Source organism: Pteropus alecto, unplaced genomic scaffold, assembly GCF_000325575.1.
Source record: "Pteropus alecto unplaced genomic scaffold, ASM32557v1 scaffold61, whole genome shotgun sequence".
Lineage (NCBI taxonomy): Eukaryota > Metazoa > Chordata > Mammalia > Chiroptera > Pteropodidae > Pteropus > Pteropus alecto.
In genome coordinates, this window is record NW_006434835.1 from 23059535 (window position 1) to 23074185 (window position 14651).

Below are 14651 nucleotides of genomic sequence, written 5' to 3' on the forward strand. Positions count from 1 at the left end.
AACTGGGCAATAGATACCTTCTATCAATAATAAAACTTTTGTAATCTCCACCTGATGTTCATTTCTACTCTTCTAATAACAGAAATGTCTGACACTACACAAGGGCCCTTGCTAGTAGATGCTGGGTTCAGAACCATGTGACCAAAGGAAGAAAGGGAAGGAGCTCCAATAAGGACCCCAACAAGTGAGATCAGGACTAGCTTGGTGACTGATAAAAGGGTTTATACCAACTCATGTCTGTCCATGCTTAGAGAAGAACCAAGGGGCCAAGGCAAGACTAGTAGTTAAATGATGGCAACAATACTGCCTTTCAGTCTAGACATCTTGGTGGATATGAAAAGTACCTAAAGGGTCAAGGCTGAAAGACAAGATCAAAGAGAGGTCCCTCACCCCTCCTAATCAACCTTACTTCCCTTCCACTCCGTAAGTCCAAACCTTCTAAACTATGGGGCAGAGTTGGGGTAGAAGGTTGATGATTAAACAAGCCTATTACCTGTTTAGAACAACAGTAGAAACTTTCAGTACAGGTAAATAAATATGACAGACATGTATAATACTGTATAAGGATTGTAATCAGAATTCACAAACCCTGGGAAACCATCAGACACCATTTCTCCCTAAGTGTCAGTTTTTCAACCTAATATTAGATTGTGAGTATGAAGGGAAAAATACTCTAAATTAAGTGAATTGGTGCAGAATAACTAAGAGATATTTGGGAAACAGTAAATAATAAAGTGAGTATTTTTCTGAAAATTTGTTAATTAAAAAATTCAAATAAAGTTTAAGTAGAATATTCTCACTTTTTGGCTGGGGCTGTTTTCTGCAAATTCCACATTTTTAATGTGTGATCCTCTGATGCTGTTATCAAAACAGGCTCAATGGGGTGGAAAGCAAGGGCTCGAATGCCATCAAAGTGACTTCTTAGTGTAAACTTAGGGTTCCACGTCTTCCTCAATGCATCTTTATTGTTTGCTATCTATTAGAGAAACAAAAGAGATTCCTGTACATTTAGTTCAGGATAGGGGAAAAAAACTATATTTCAACCTTAATTCTTATGGATTTGTCATTAAACTATCACATTTTGCAACTTTCAAAACAATATAATTTTTTAATGTAAATAACCAAATCAAAAGGCAAAATTAGCAATATGTCAACAGTGGTTTTCTTTGAAGAAATATGAACACTATAATAAAAAAACAAGTAACAATTCAATATTGAAAAAAGATCAAATATTTTAATAACATCAAATGGATCTTTAAAACTAGGATGATAAAAAAGACAAGTAATTTCAACCTAAATTATAGTATGGAAACTGATTTGGGGTAAGAGCTGAAAAACTAAGTTATCTTTAAACATGTTAACATTATAGAATATGATACTTTTGAAATTTTCAATACTTTTTAACAAGAGCTAATTTTTTTAAGTCAAATTGGTAAAGTTTATAGACTGAAAAAATAAAAATGTTAAAATTAGAAGAGATAATCAGATTATTACAAAAACACACACATTGTTATGTCGCTTTTTTCCCACAGAAACTCCATTTCAACAACTGAAAAAAAAAAGCATTATTTTTTCATTCCAAGTAACAGGAAAGCTAAAGAGGTTGGTGTTTGACTTTTTACTAGCACTATGTATGAACTCTTCACACCCCAAGGCTGATTAATAATCATGCTGGGTTTAAGCAAGAGTGGGGCAAGTATTGGAAACACACTGGAGAAATGTTACATTAAAATTCCAATGACAAAACCCAACGAGATAATACCAACAATAGCTGTTACTGTGAGACGTTATTTTGAACATTATTCAAAAGACTTAACATGCATTAACTCACTTAATCCTCACAACAACTCTATGAAGTAGTAATTAACATTATCCCTAATTAAGACTAGACAGTAAGGAAAAGAGAAGTTAAGTGACTTGCCCTCTAGTAAGTGGAGGAGTCTGGATTCAAACCCAGGCAGTCTGGCTTCAGAGGCTACACTCAATATAAACTATAATTTAGAACCCAGAAGTTTTAAAACCTGCAGAAAAATTTGGATAGGACACGTCACAATTGGGACAATAAGAGAAAACAAAACAAACTATGCAAAGGACTATTGGTAAGAATTAAGGCTAGTAATCCTTGGGGGGCGGTGTTAGGAAGTTGGGGAAAACAAATGAGTTGACTGCTGTCTGCTCTTGTTAAGATGAAAGGTTTTCACATGTAAGAACAATCAGATTCCTACTGAATGTCTTAATGTGGTAAGCAGCCACTAAGAATGTCCCTAAACAGGCCTACCTCCTCGTTACACCTTGTGTAGCCCCTGTCCACATTACTGGTCTATGTGACCAATAGCATACAGCAGAATGATGACCAATTACTTCCAAATTTAGGTTATAAAACCTTCCGTCTTGAGTGTTCTTGCTCCCTCTTTCCAAGGACACTCATACTGTGGGGAGCCAGCTGCCCTCTGATGAGCCCACAGAGAGGCCAATGTGGTGAGGAACTAGTGTTCAGCCAATAGCCAGCAAGGAACCAAGGCCTTCCAACCACCACGAGTGAGCTTGGAAGTAGATCTTCTCCAAGTCAAGTCTTCATATAAGACTGCAGCCCTTGACAATGTCTTGACTGAAATTACTTGAGCAACCAGAACTATATAGTTAAGCTTTCCCCAGACTGCTGACCCAAAGAAGCTATGTGATGAAAAATGTTTGTTGTTTTAAGCTGTTAAGTTTGGTGCAATTTGTTATACAGCAATAGATTAATAAAGCATTTAATAAAATTTGGAACTACTTTTAGAAACAGAGAGACAGACATAACACTAAGTTTTCTAATAATTAAGAACTATGAAAAAAGGATGAACTCTCTCTGGAGAGAGGAGTGAGACAAATTCTTTGTGGTGGTAGAGTTAAGGCAAAATCTACTTCAGACCTTGCTGGACTAGATCATTAGAACCAACTCTGTACTGAGGACAAACAGAAAAGCAAATATAAAAATAAAAAATGGAGAACCAACAAAATAGTGAAGAAAAACCAGGCCTGGATCTAGGGGAAAGCAGGGGCCTAAGAAGGTGAGCCTGATATTCAGTTATTTTTCCCTAGACAGTGTTTATTGATTCCAGAGGGGATGGTTGAGAGGTGGATCTGTGCTTTTGACAGCTCTGCAGTGCAGGGGGATACAAATTGGTGTCCAGGACCTGTCAAGAAATACTTTGCTTTGGGTTTTGATTCCAAAGGGCAGCATCCTAGACGTAAGAGTAAACTGGAAGAACAAGTCCTTGCAGGGATGGCAAGTCAGCTTTAGAGCATCTCAAAAACTGAAAACGGAGTGAGGTGATATAGAGTTCTAGTGGCTGCAGACATCTGAGAGAAGTAAATTAAAATATACTCCCTGGAGGCAGATATCATCCTAGGCCTGAAGTTATTCCTACAAACAATTTTTCAAATGATAAATTTTTCAAATTATTTGGACATAATAAAAAGTAACTGGGCTCATACAAAATACAACACAAATGAAAAAAAGCAGAAACAACACATAATAGTAACAGAACTACAGAGTCTCTGATTCAAACTTTAATCATGCTTCCTATGTTCAAAAAGATAAAAGACAAAATTGAAAAATTTGGAAGAAATCTGTAAACAATGAAAAATTCTAGAAGCAAAAACTGTGAGATCTCAATATGGGTTTAATTACAAATTACACATAACTGAAGAGAGAATTAATAAACTGGAAAATGAGTCATAAAAACATCTAGATTGAAGTATAGAAAAACAAGAGCAGAAAGTAAAGAAAAAGGGAATAGGAAACAGAGAAAAAAAAAAAAGATCTAAAAAAATAACTAAAGTTCCAGAAGGACAAGTGAGAGTAGTGCAAAAGCAGTGTTTTAAGGGAAATGGCTGAGAACTTTACAAAATTGATGAAAACATTAAACCAAGAAGGTCTAAGAATGTCAAGAAAGTTAAATAAAAATAAAACTAAACCTTGGCTAACAATCAAGACGTAGGAAAATATCAGTCAGAGAAAAAAAAATCAGACTACCATTGAATGACCAACAACAGAAACAACAGTTGACTTTAGTAGAAAACAACAAAAAAAGACAATGCAATAATATATTTAGAGTGCTAAAAAAAAAAAAAGAAGAAAAACCTTGGCAACTGGAATTCAATACCAGAGATAAGTTAAACCACTCAGGAGAAATAAAGAGAATTTAAGAAACCACAAACTGAGAGAATTGGGCACCAGTAGATAGATTTTCACTAAAGAGAAGTAAGAAGTATTCTTAGAATAAAAGCAAAGTGATCCCAGATGTACAGTCAGACAGGCAGGGGAACAAAAAAAAGCAAAATGGATATGTAAATGGATAATCTTAACTGATTATTGCATGTAAAAAACAGTAACTTAGAGGTAGATTTATAGAGAAAAAGATAACAAGAATGACATGATGGAGGGTGTGAGTTTTAAAAATACGGTTAAGTTGGTCCGAAGGTTGTGGTTTATTGTTAAGCTGATTAAAAATACAGTTAAAAGTGTTCTAAAGGATGTATGTGGTAATCTCTAGGGTACCGATTAAAAGAGTAAAGAAAAGTATGTAGACTCTATATAGTGGAAGAGGAATGAATAAAAAATATTCAATCCCAATAGAGGCAAAAATAGGAGAAAAAAAGAATACAGAACAAGTGGCACAAACAGATGGCAGACTTAAACCCAAAGACATCAGTAAATGCTCTGATTTAAGTTTGTCAAAGGTTAAATGAAAAAAAGAAAGTCAACTAAATGGTGTTTTTAAAAGATAGATATAAATATAAGGATACAAAAACAATGGAAACAGAAATGATTTTTTAAAATCTGTATCACAAATGTGAAGCATAGAGTGCAAGAAGCCCATTCAGAATAGATTATATAGTAGTTCCAGATGAAGAAAAAATGGACAAGGATGGAAGGTAAAAAGCATATGGATTTCAGCTGTTTTTAGAAGAACCCGAAACACGTATGCATGTTAGCACAGAGACTGAGAGTTTTTGATGTGCAGGAAGAGGAGTGGGTGGTGAGGGCTTCTCCTTGGAGTACCTTCTTATCATATCCATGGTTTGCTAAGGCATCCATCCTACATCCCCCAGGTGGCAGGAGCCATACACTATATTCCCACACAAATATAATGAAGTACCAAAGTGAGAGGATTTTCAATGAAGAGATAAGACAGGTTGTAAATACTTTATGAATGAGCAACTGATTTTCTGACAATCTATTATGATGAACAAATTATAAATACATTTATAAAACAACTGTGTTTGAGATGCATAAAGGTATAAAGATTTCAATTTTGGTCCAACTTACCGATGGGTTAGCCGTAATATCTAGAAAGCACCCCGTATACATCCCTGCCTAACAACAGCTAAAATCCCTTCTGGGCAGTATGCACTGATGGTGCACTAAAGCAGCAAGACAAACAATGCTGTTAGGCAGGCAGAAATTTCAATTAATCACTCATGTCCTAAAACATAAAACAAACCCAAACTCCATGGAAAAGGGAATTCTTTACCTAAAACCAATAAACAAGCTAAACTGAATTACAGATTTAGGTAAAGCCCATAATTTTAATCTCCATATGATGTGAAAAACATTGTTTATCTTTATAATATGTTCATGTTTTCAAAGTCTGTGATTAAAAATGAACCAAATTCTATCCTTGTAAAGAAGTTTTGCTTCTTTATTGACATCTTTTTCTATAAAATTAACTTTTTGTTTTTAAAAAACGAGTAATGTAAAACAACAAAAATGAAACTACTACTCACATCGTAAGTGAGTGAATCTGCTTCATTGGCCACTGTAAGGCCTGCCAACTCTCCAAGTCCCAGTTCACTTTCGAGGGCTTCATCTGTTCCCATGATGAATGACTTCCCAGAAGATGGAGGAAATGTCAGTGCTTCCACTGAAAGAAGACAAAAGAAACACAAAAACCTCTCAAGAGTCAACAATTAATCTCAGAAGGGCAGATCTACATTTGATTATTTTTAAATGCTTTTAAACATGATAAAATTCAGTGAGCAGAAAATCCTAAAGAACTGGTTGCTTTTTCCATATCTTAACCATAGCTAAAAGTATCATCTAATTAGAAAAGTAAAACATGAAACAAATCCAATAGTCCACTGTCCTTTCTTTTTCACTGCAGTAAAATAATGTGACTAAATAAAAGAAGGTTTTCCTCACTTAATATTTCATTCTAATTACCCAAGTAATTTCTATTGATTATCAGACATATATATCAAGTGATTCTGAACACCGCTGGTCTCATTCAAACAAAACTGTTAATTTTATAAGCTGGAATACAGAAAATTTCAAATAAAAATGATTATGATTATAAAATGTGTCTGTATGAGACAAAATATGTGGCATTAGAAGTGAGGATTGCTTCTAGAGAAGAGAGAAGGAGCAGTGATTAGAAGGCAGGACTTCTAGGACACTGGTACTGTTCTGTTCCTTGACCCAGGCAGTGGTGACACAGTTCGGTTCACTTTGTGATAATTCACTGAGCTACACTTTTTTGACCTCAGTAGTTTTCTGTAGGTTATATTTCACTTAAGAATGTTTATTTCAAGGAAATCTTTTAAGTGTCCATTGAACACTTTTAGTTTCCAACTGTGCTTCAGGCTGTCATATTTACTTAGCAATCAATATTAATACCCTCACTTTATAACACTGAACATACCAATTCAATCTCCGCAGTCACCATCATAGAAGATCCAGTTGAAAGCAAAATGCCATTTTTTGTAAATGACAAACTGTCAAGAGATGATTTTTCAGTAGTTTTCTGGAGGTGGTTAACTTTACTAATGACAAACGTTTATGAGTTGATTAGATGAATTTAGTAGTTTACTTTTGGGTAAATTAATTTTTTCTTAAAAGAAACAAGTTGATTATTAATTAGTATATGTAGAAAACTGGATTTACAGGGTGTTTTTCACCTTTAGAATAATCTCTTTAACTTTTGATTCAATCATTAATATTTGTTGAAGAAATGAAAGTACAGTTATGTGCTTTAAAAAATAGTAGTGGCAGAAACTCTACTTAAAATCCTTGAGAATAAAGTAAAGTATAATTTAAATAAGACATTTTCAAACTACCATACAATAAAGGAACAATAATAAAAATGAGTTTTACCCAAACATACCATATATCCTCTGGGGGGAGTCAAACAACTCTAAACATTTATTAATGATGAAGGAATTGTTTAAATTAGAAAAGCAATTTTCATGCCAAAATTTCTTCATGCAAGACTATGAAGTCAGGTCTTCAGCCAGGTGTTTTTTGTTTTCATTTCTAACACTTTCAGAAAACTTTATTTAGGTGTGAAATAAAAATGACTCTCCAAAAAAAGACTAAGATTTGTGGGATGTGACCATACATATTGTTTGGTCTAATTTAACAAATGTTGTAGAAATGGCCAAGTAAAACTTGAAAACATACACCATTACTAAGCCAGCGGACCTGAGGGTTGATGGGACAGACAGCAACAATGAGCATAAACTGTCATTTGATTGCTAAGACTCCTTAGAACTTAAGATAATAGTGCCTCTGAACTGTGGCTCTGTCCTTTGAATTATTAAAATAAAATAAATGAATATATATAGCACATACAGAGTATGGAAGCTTTATCTGAAACTGCACAGATATTCTAAACTAGAATTTAGAGTTGGTTTTTAAGCTTATGCACCCTTTTGCAAGTCTGAAAGACTGAAGTTGGAATCAACCCCACTGAATGCAAGAAAGCCTATATTTGGGGAATAATATGTAGCTCAAACATCTGTAGAATACAGTCTTCTCTTAGAGTCCTTTCTAATAACTGACTTTAGATATGTATATACACACGTTTTTCATGCACCAGAATGTCTTAAATACTTGCCTTCATCTGCTCTATTTATTTCGTGCTCAGGAAGCCTAGAGCTGCTTGGTCTGGAAGGTGAACCCACAGATGGCTGCAATGAAGGAAGTTCATCAACGTCTCTCAAATTAGCAAGCATATCTTGTAGTTTTGACCTATTGGGTCCTACCCCCAAAAAAGGAAGAGAACAAAAAAGAGGAAATAGAATTAACCAACTGCATCAAAATGGTGCCATAAACTTTATTCACAGCTGCCAACATCACCTTTAAAGCTACTCTACTATATTAAAAAGCAATTATTTTCCAAGTTTTCAAATTATTTTTAAAGTTTATTTTTTTAAAAGAATTATGTTTTACATATATTTTAAAAATTAAGTTACTGGAATACATCACCATTCACATAAAAAATAATGCTCATGTGTAATTTCAACCATTAAAAATATTATTCTATAATCCTTTCATATTGCTCTAAATGCAGATACCACAGAGTGTGAAGCTACTGTGTACCAAATTAAACAAGAATGTCCTTTTTGTTTGTTTAAATTAAGTTGCATTCATTGCCTTACATTCTGAAGCTATGGTACCCGAGGTGAAGTCTCATGTCCTACTGATTACTTACCTGAAATTTGATTCTTCATTCTCCCATATCCCTGTTTTGACTGTTTTATATAGGATAGAGGCTGAAACAGATCTTCGGTAGTTTTTCCTGTTATAAGTTTAATTAAGAATGGGAAAATCTTACCCATAGTCCATTATGTTTTTTTTTTTTCCCTATACCAGCAAAGAATACAACTATTTTTAAACAATTTTAACTAATACCTAGAAATATATTTCAAGACAGAATGACTGGAGTACACAATTTGACTGGAAATATTTCTACTAGATCATATTAAAATGACTCAAACTTTTCTAATGACTAAAACAGTTCAATTAATAAAATATTTGATGGCTTATAAATTAATGCTTCATTTATCAATTCAAAGTTTTGCTTCAGTTCTGTTTCTGTAAGTCTTTCAGTTGTTTTTATCGTCTTGTTCCTAGGCTACCACTTATCAAGATAACATGAACTGATAATGAAAACAAAATGTGCTGAAACTCAGTCTACAGTCCCTCTATTTTCAGTAAAGACATTAAAATATCTCTCCCTAGACAGTCATTTTTCTTCGTCACACTAAAAAACTACGTGCTTTATGCCTGAATACTGATCATAATCCCCAGATTCAGTTACTCTAATAGCTTCTATTAGTAGGAATACTGTTCCAGTCAAATGGTGCAGTTTAGACTATAAGTGCTAAATTTTGACTACAGTGATGCTTTGATATTTGACAAGAAGTGAATACCAATATAATGGTAGATGAATTACACCTAAATGCCTTTCCAATCTAAAGACCTTTTACATTTCAAGACATTTATTATTGTAGCATAATGACTTAAACGTCAACTTTAAGTCAATCTAAAAATTAAAATATTCTCCTTGTTTCTCATATATGACATACAAATTTTCCTCAAAATCTCAGTTTAACTGGTTTTGTCATGGTTTTGAAAAGCCATAACAAATCATGTCTCACTATTGTTTAAGATTAAATGTTTTTTCAGTATATTTTGATAAAAGGTACAAAATATTCTTATGTTTTAATATTTATATTGATTTAATTTATATCAAGAAGGCAAATGACATCATCTCTGTTCTGTAATGGTTAGTATAATGATAACATCAATAACAGCCTCTCAGTTTTATCCATTCAAGCTAAATACTTGTAAATTCTAAGATATTTAAAATAAAATATTTAAATGTTTCTCAGTAACTACCAGGTTGTAAAAGAAAATCCTAACAGCAATGACAGGTCTTTGATAAGCCTGAGCATCACTATAAAAAGAAAAAAATAAAAAGTATATCCTTCCAGTCTTTTGCAACTTTTAAATACAAGTTTCACTAAACTGAATTTTAATCTCACTTTACACTACACTTTAATATCCCAAAGGATGAAATTCCTATAAAAGGGAAGGCCCATGTTCATATTGTCAAGGAGGTAGTTTAGTCTTGGTCTCCTAAAAAGATGTTTAAGAAGCTTTTCAAGGATGTTTGAAAATTTTTGTATTTCCATTTTACATGCCTAACTAGGTCTATTGCTAAACTTTATTAATAATTTGCATAATGAATTTTATATATATATGTGTGTGTATATATATATATCTATATATACATACACACACATATATATATATATACACATATATATGAGAGAATGATTCACAGGGCTAGAAATTTCAGTTTAGCTTCTGTTTTTGATGTGGCACACATTTTATGGAAATGAAAACTCTAATTGGTAATATTATAAATGGAACTGACCAAAAGTTTTAAATTAGAAATTAAATACTTTTAGAAATTGACTCTGTGCCCTGTATAGCATATAGTGGTAAGAGTAAATGAACTGTGTGTTATGAATACATAGAATATTCAGGGGTAGAAATTAACTTTCTGTCTCCAATTTATAAAATTATAAGCAATAATTTTCGTGGATTGCCAGAGGGTCATACTAGATGAGATTTAAAATTGTAAACAGTGAAAAATCATTATTGTAATTAAGCACATATATTTTTAAAAAATCAAATTATCACTATGTTTGAATATATAGGCGCATACTCTCATGAGGCTCTGGATTTACTACTGGGATATGTTATGATTCCATAATTGCATGCATAGTTTTAAGTTCATAATTAAATAGCCAACCATTTAATTTCAACCCCTGAGAGCAGGTGAAAAGGAAAGAGGTCAGGAGCAGAAAAGAAAAAGAGTAAGTAGTTTTAGGAAAACATTGAAAAAAAAATTGGGGTATATGAACGAGGCAAGATTTATGAATTACAGATACAATGTTTTCCACTTACTCTTCACCCCCTTTTTCCCCTTTCTCTCCTTTTTGTATTGCTCCTTGAGTTTGGTAATTACTCCCTGGTCCACATTCCAAGCTTCAGGCATGAGACACTGGTCTTCCTTTTCTAAACAGAGTGAAACAAATGAAACAGCCTTTTTCAATAAAATATTGAACACTCTAAGTCAATTCACTGTTATGTTCATGAATGACATAACCATTTTCTCCTTAGTATCACTAATTGTAAAAAGTTATTGTTTATTCATTAAATGTCACACAAAATACAGTATCTAAGAAACAGTGATCAATTCGATTTCCTAGGTAATAACATTAATTTTCTCTTGAAAGAGACACATAAAAAAAATACTCTGGAATATTTGAGTGACTTCTAGTAAATTAAGTGCTAAAACTCTTTAAAAATCAAGAACCCCTTGTTTTCATCCCATTTTCTGAATTGATTATGACTGAATCACACACATAAAAAAAATCCTTACAAATTTATATAATGAAAGATTATTATTAAAAGATTATACAAAATAGTCTTCAATGATCTTTTCATTTCAAAAATTTTATATTTTTTGCATGTGTTCATTAACAAATGATAGTTTTTATTTTACAAGACTTACAAAGAGCACTTATAAACTTATCAATCAACCAGCATTCAAAATTTAAAACCATTTAAGTGATTTGTTAGTTTATAAATTCTTTAAACAGGAAACCAAGCTTCTAGTAGAAAAAAATTCAATCATTAATTTTCATTATTTCAAGAGAAGAATATTTAAAGAATATGTTATATATTTTAAACTTACTATAAAATAACTTACACACTATATAGTGTTATGTGTTAGCTCAGAACTTTCGCTTGAACTCAAGACTCATATATACAACTGCTCCCTCTACATTTCCATTAGGAAGTCTAAATAATATTTCAAACTCAACTTATAAAACCAAATTCCCAATTTCCCTCCCCCAATCTGTTTCCATCCACTAGGTTTCCCATCTTATTTGATGGTAATTCCACACTTCCCTTTGCTCAAACCAAAGACCTCCCTTTCTTTCACATGCAACAACAAATATTTCAAAAAATACTGTTTTCTCTACTGTCAAAACACATCCAGAATCTGACTACTGCTCAGCATATCCACTTCTCTTGCTAGAATTACTGCCTCTTGCTAGAATTACTGCAATAGTTGTCCCATCTCCCCACTAAGTCTATTATCAATACTGGTTGCCCTAGAATCTCAACACGGCAGCTAGAGTAATGCTTTAAAATAAAAGTTAGATCATGTCACTCTTTTGTTCAAATCCCTCCTGTGGTTCCCCATCTCACCAGTGGTCTACATGATTTAGTCACTTCTTACTACATTTCCCTTAGAAGTACTCTGCTTCAGCCACTCTAACTTCCTTGAATCCCTCAAGCATACCAGGGCTACTACTATCTCAGGGTATTTGCTTTAGCTTTCTTCTTGCCAAGCACTCCTTCCCCCAATACCAACCATATGGCTAACTCCCTCATTGACTTCAAGTCTTTTGCTCAAATGTTACCCTCTCAATGGGGCTTACCATGACCACTTTATTTTAAATTGTAACCTGTCCTCTCCACCCCTTCCCATCTCTAGTACTTTCTATCCTCCTTATGCTATTCTGCTTTTTCTATTTCCATGGCATTTATCATCTTCTGACATACTCTATCACTTATTATGTTTATTGCTTCTTGCCTCTACCCTCTTAGTAGGCTGAAGTGACAACAGGGATCTTCATCTAGAACACCTGGCAGATTGAAGGCACTTGATCAGTATTTGCTGTGTGATTGGAATAAACCTAAGTGAACCAGAATAAACAGTAATCTCTTTTTAATAAGTTTAAATCTATAGTTTAAAAAAACTTTATTAGGCCTCTGAATATATCAAACACAATTTAATAAAACTCAATATTTTTATAGACCTAACTATAATCTACCAATAGCAGAAATAGTCTCTTTTTTCTAGAAAGATCTAACAATCAAAACTATTCATTTGCACCAATCAGGTCTTAATTAATTAAACTGAGTGGCTTTTGGATGCTAAGATGCCTTTAGTTTAAAAATAATTTAGCATTATCATAATTTTAACTAGATCCATAATAAAAACAGCAACAGAAAATCGCTGAAGATATTTACTTACGAGATTAAGCTAAGCACATTCACTTTTTTGGGGAGGTCGGGGAGGGACAAGAGAAGCACTTAAAATGAGTTAAATGTCCATTCGACTACACAGGATTTGCAATCTATCTTTATTAAGTGCTTAAAAGTGAAATGCTTTGAATTAGAATTATAAAATCCTTAAGATGCATGATGCATGAAGTCAAACTACTGGTAGAGAAACCTCTATTTGACTGAAAGATTTCACTCACTCATACTCATAAATAAAAATATCCGATACACTACTAAAGAGTGAGATAGCTCAGATGTGGGAACAGTCGTTCATGTTTTCTCCAGTAACTTCATAGCAGGTTAGGTTAAAATGTACACACGTATCATATAATACTCTGGGCCACGACTCACATCTTAAAGCAAAGGAAGTTACACAAGGGACAGTGCAGCTGTCTTTGGAGAAAAATTAATCCCAATTTCCCTTACAATAAGACTGGCAATGAATAGGGCCAAGTGTTATTTATGCAGATGTGCGATGCCTCAAAGAAAGACCTCACTGTAGCACAGTGGATCTACCAATATTGGTAGAATTGTTGCCTAAAATATCTGAATAACTTGATATATAAACTCATTAGGGAATACGACAGAAAATACTCATTTCGCTTTAACTTCTCCTGGTTTCCAAATTTTGTTCTGTTGACAAAAAGTCAGTCACTAAATAGCCATTTATTCTTCAATGACTTCAAGTCATTATTATCCCGAATAATTCTTCAAATATTTCCCACAAAAAAAGGAAAGTGGTATCAGCACCATCAGAATCCCTGAAGGTAAAGCCTTAAGGAAATTGCAAGAAAAAATTAAGATAGTTACTGATTCTCCAAACTTACCTATCTTTAAAATATAGAGACTGTAAGCTAATTGTGTTCTGGAATTCTTTAACCTCAAGAAAAAATTTTCTCATTCCAAAATACCTGTTATTAATTCCTGCTAGATGTTTAAAATATTAAATTCATTTAGAACAATTTACACAAAGAAATTTGATGTCTGATGAAAACTGTGAAACTAACAAAACCTGACTAGCATGAAAAACTACAATTTTTTAATTTATACTTCTTTTTGTACAGAAGATGACAGAAATGAGATGTCTAAAATCCTCTACTGCATTCCCATATTCAAGTTACACAAAATCTAGATTTGTAAGTTCTACTGTCTGGACAGAAAACAGAGAACATTCTATATATGAAGTCAAATTATTTTTATATTGTACTGCTTATATTTTTAAAAAATGAGGTCTAACTAGTTTTACAACCTTCTTTAAACACACACACACACACACACACCCTGGACAAAAGGTGACAGTAGTAAAAAGGTCAGAGAATGTTTAACATTTCAACATTATAAGATATTTAAAAGGTTCTTCAAGGTTGCCCTCCTGATAAAATATTAGTTGCTCTTCATTTACATAATATCTCTGGTTGCATCCAGTATCCTTCCTTACCCCAGTCTGTTCCATCGCCTGCACTTCTAGATTCATTGTCTCCTTCCTCTGATGTACCCAAGAAGTCAAACTCCTTTAGAGCTTCTTTCGTATCTCGATCTTCACTGCTATCGTGCAATGCTTTTTTCCTAACAATCTAATGAAAAAACATGCTAAATTAAAATATATTATGAGATTAACTTAAAGGAGATGGTATCCCTTTACCACTGAATGAGAAAACCGAATTATTGTTTTCTTTAGAAAGTATATCTTGTGTTAAATAACTGTAATTCAAATTCACGGAAAACACAGATG

At 33.1% G+C, this 14651-nt stretch overlaps 1 protein-coding gene across 2 annotated transcripts in view; it reads right to left on the reverse strand.

The window, feature by feature from the left end:
- STRN (striatin) overlaps positions 1-14651 on the reverse strand; it is a 76861-nt gene that overhangs the window by 13436 nt on the left and 48774 nt on the right. Inside the window, exons 6-11 of one of the 2 annotated variants that reach the window (XM_025045686.1) lie at positions 14358-14493; positions 10745-10855; positions 8478-8564; positions 7881-8024; positions 5773-5909; positions 801-976 (exon numbers count right to left, since the gene is read on the reverse strand). In XM_025045686.1, the coding sequence (XP_024901454.1) occupies positions 801-976; positions 5773-5909; positions 7881-8024; positions 8478-8564; positions 10745-10855; positions 14358-14493 (791 nt within the window). The remainder of the gene's footprint in view (positions 1-800; positions 977-5772; positions 5910-7880; positions 8025-8477; positions 8565-10744; positions 10856-14357; positions 14494-14651) is intronic. The other variant, XM_006910386.3, reaches the window with a different exon arrangement.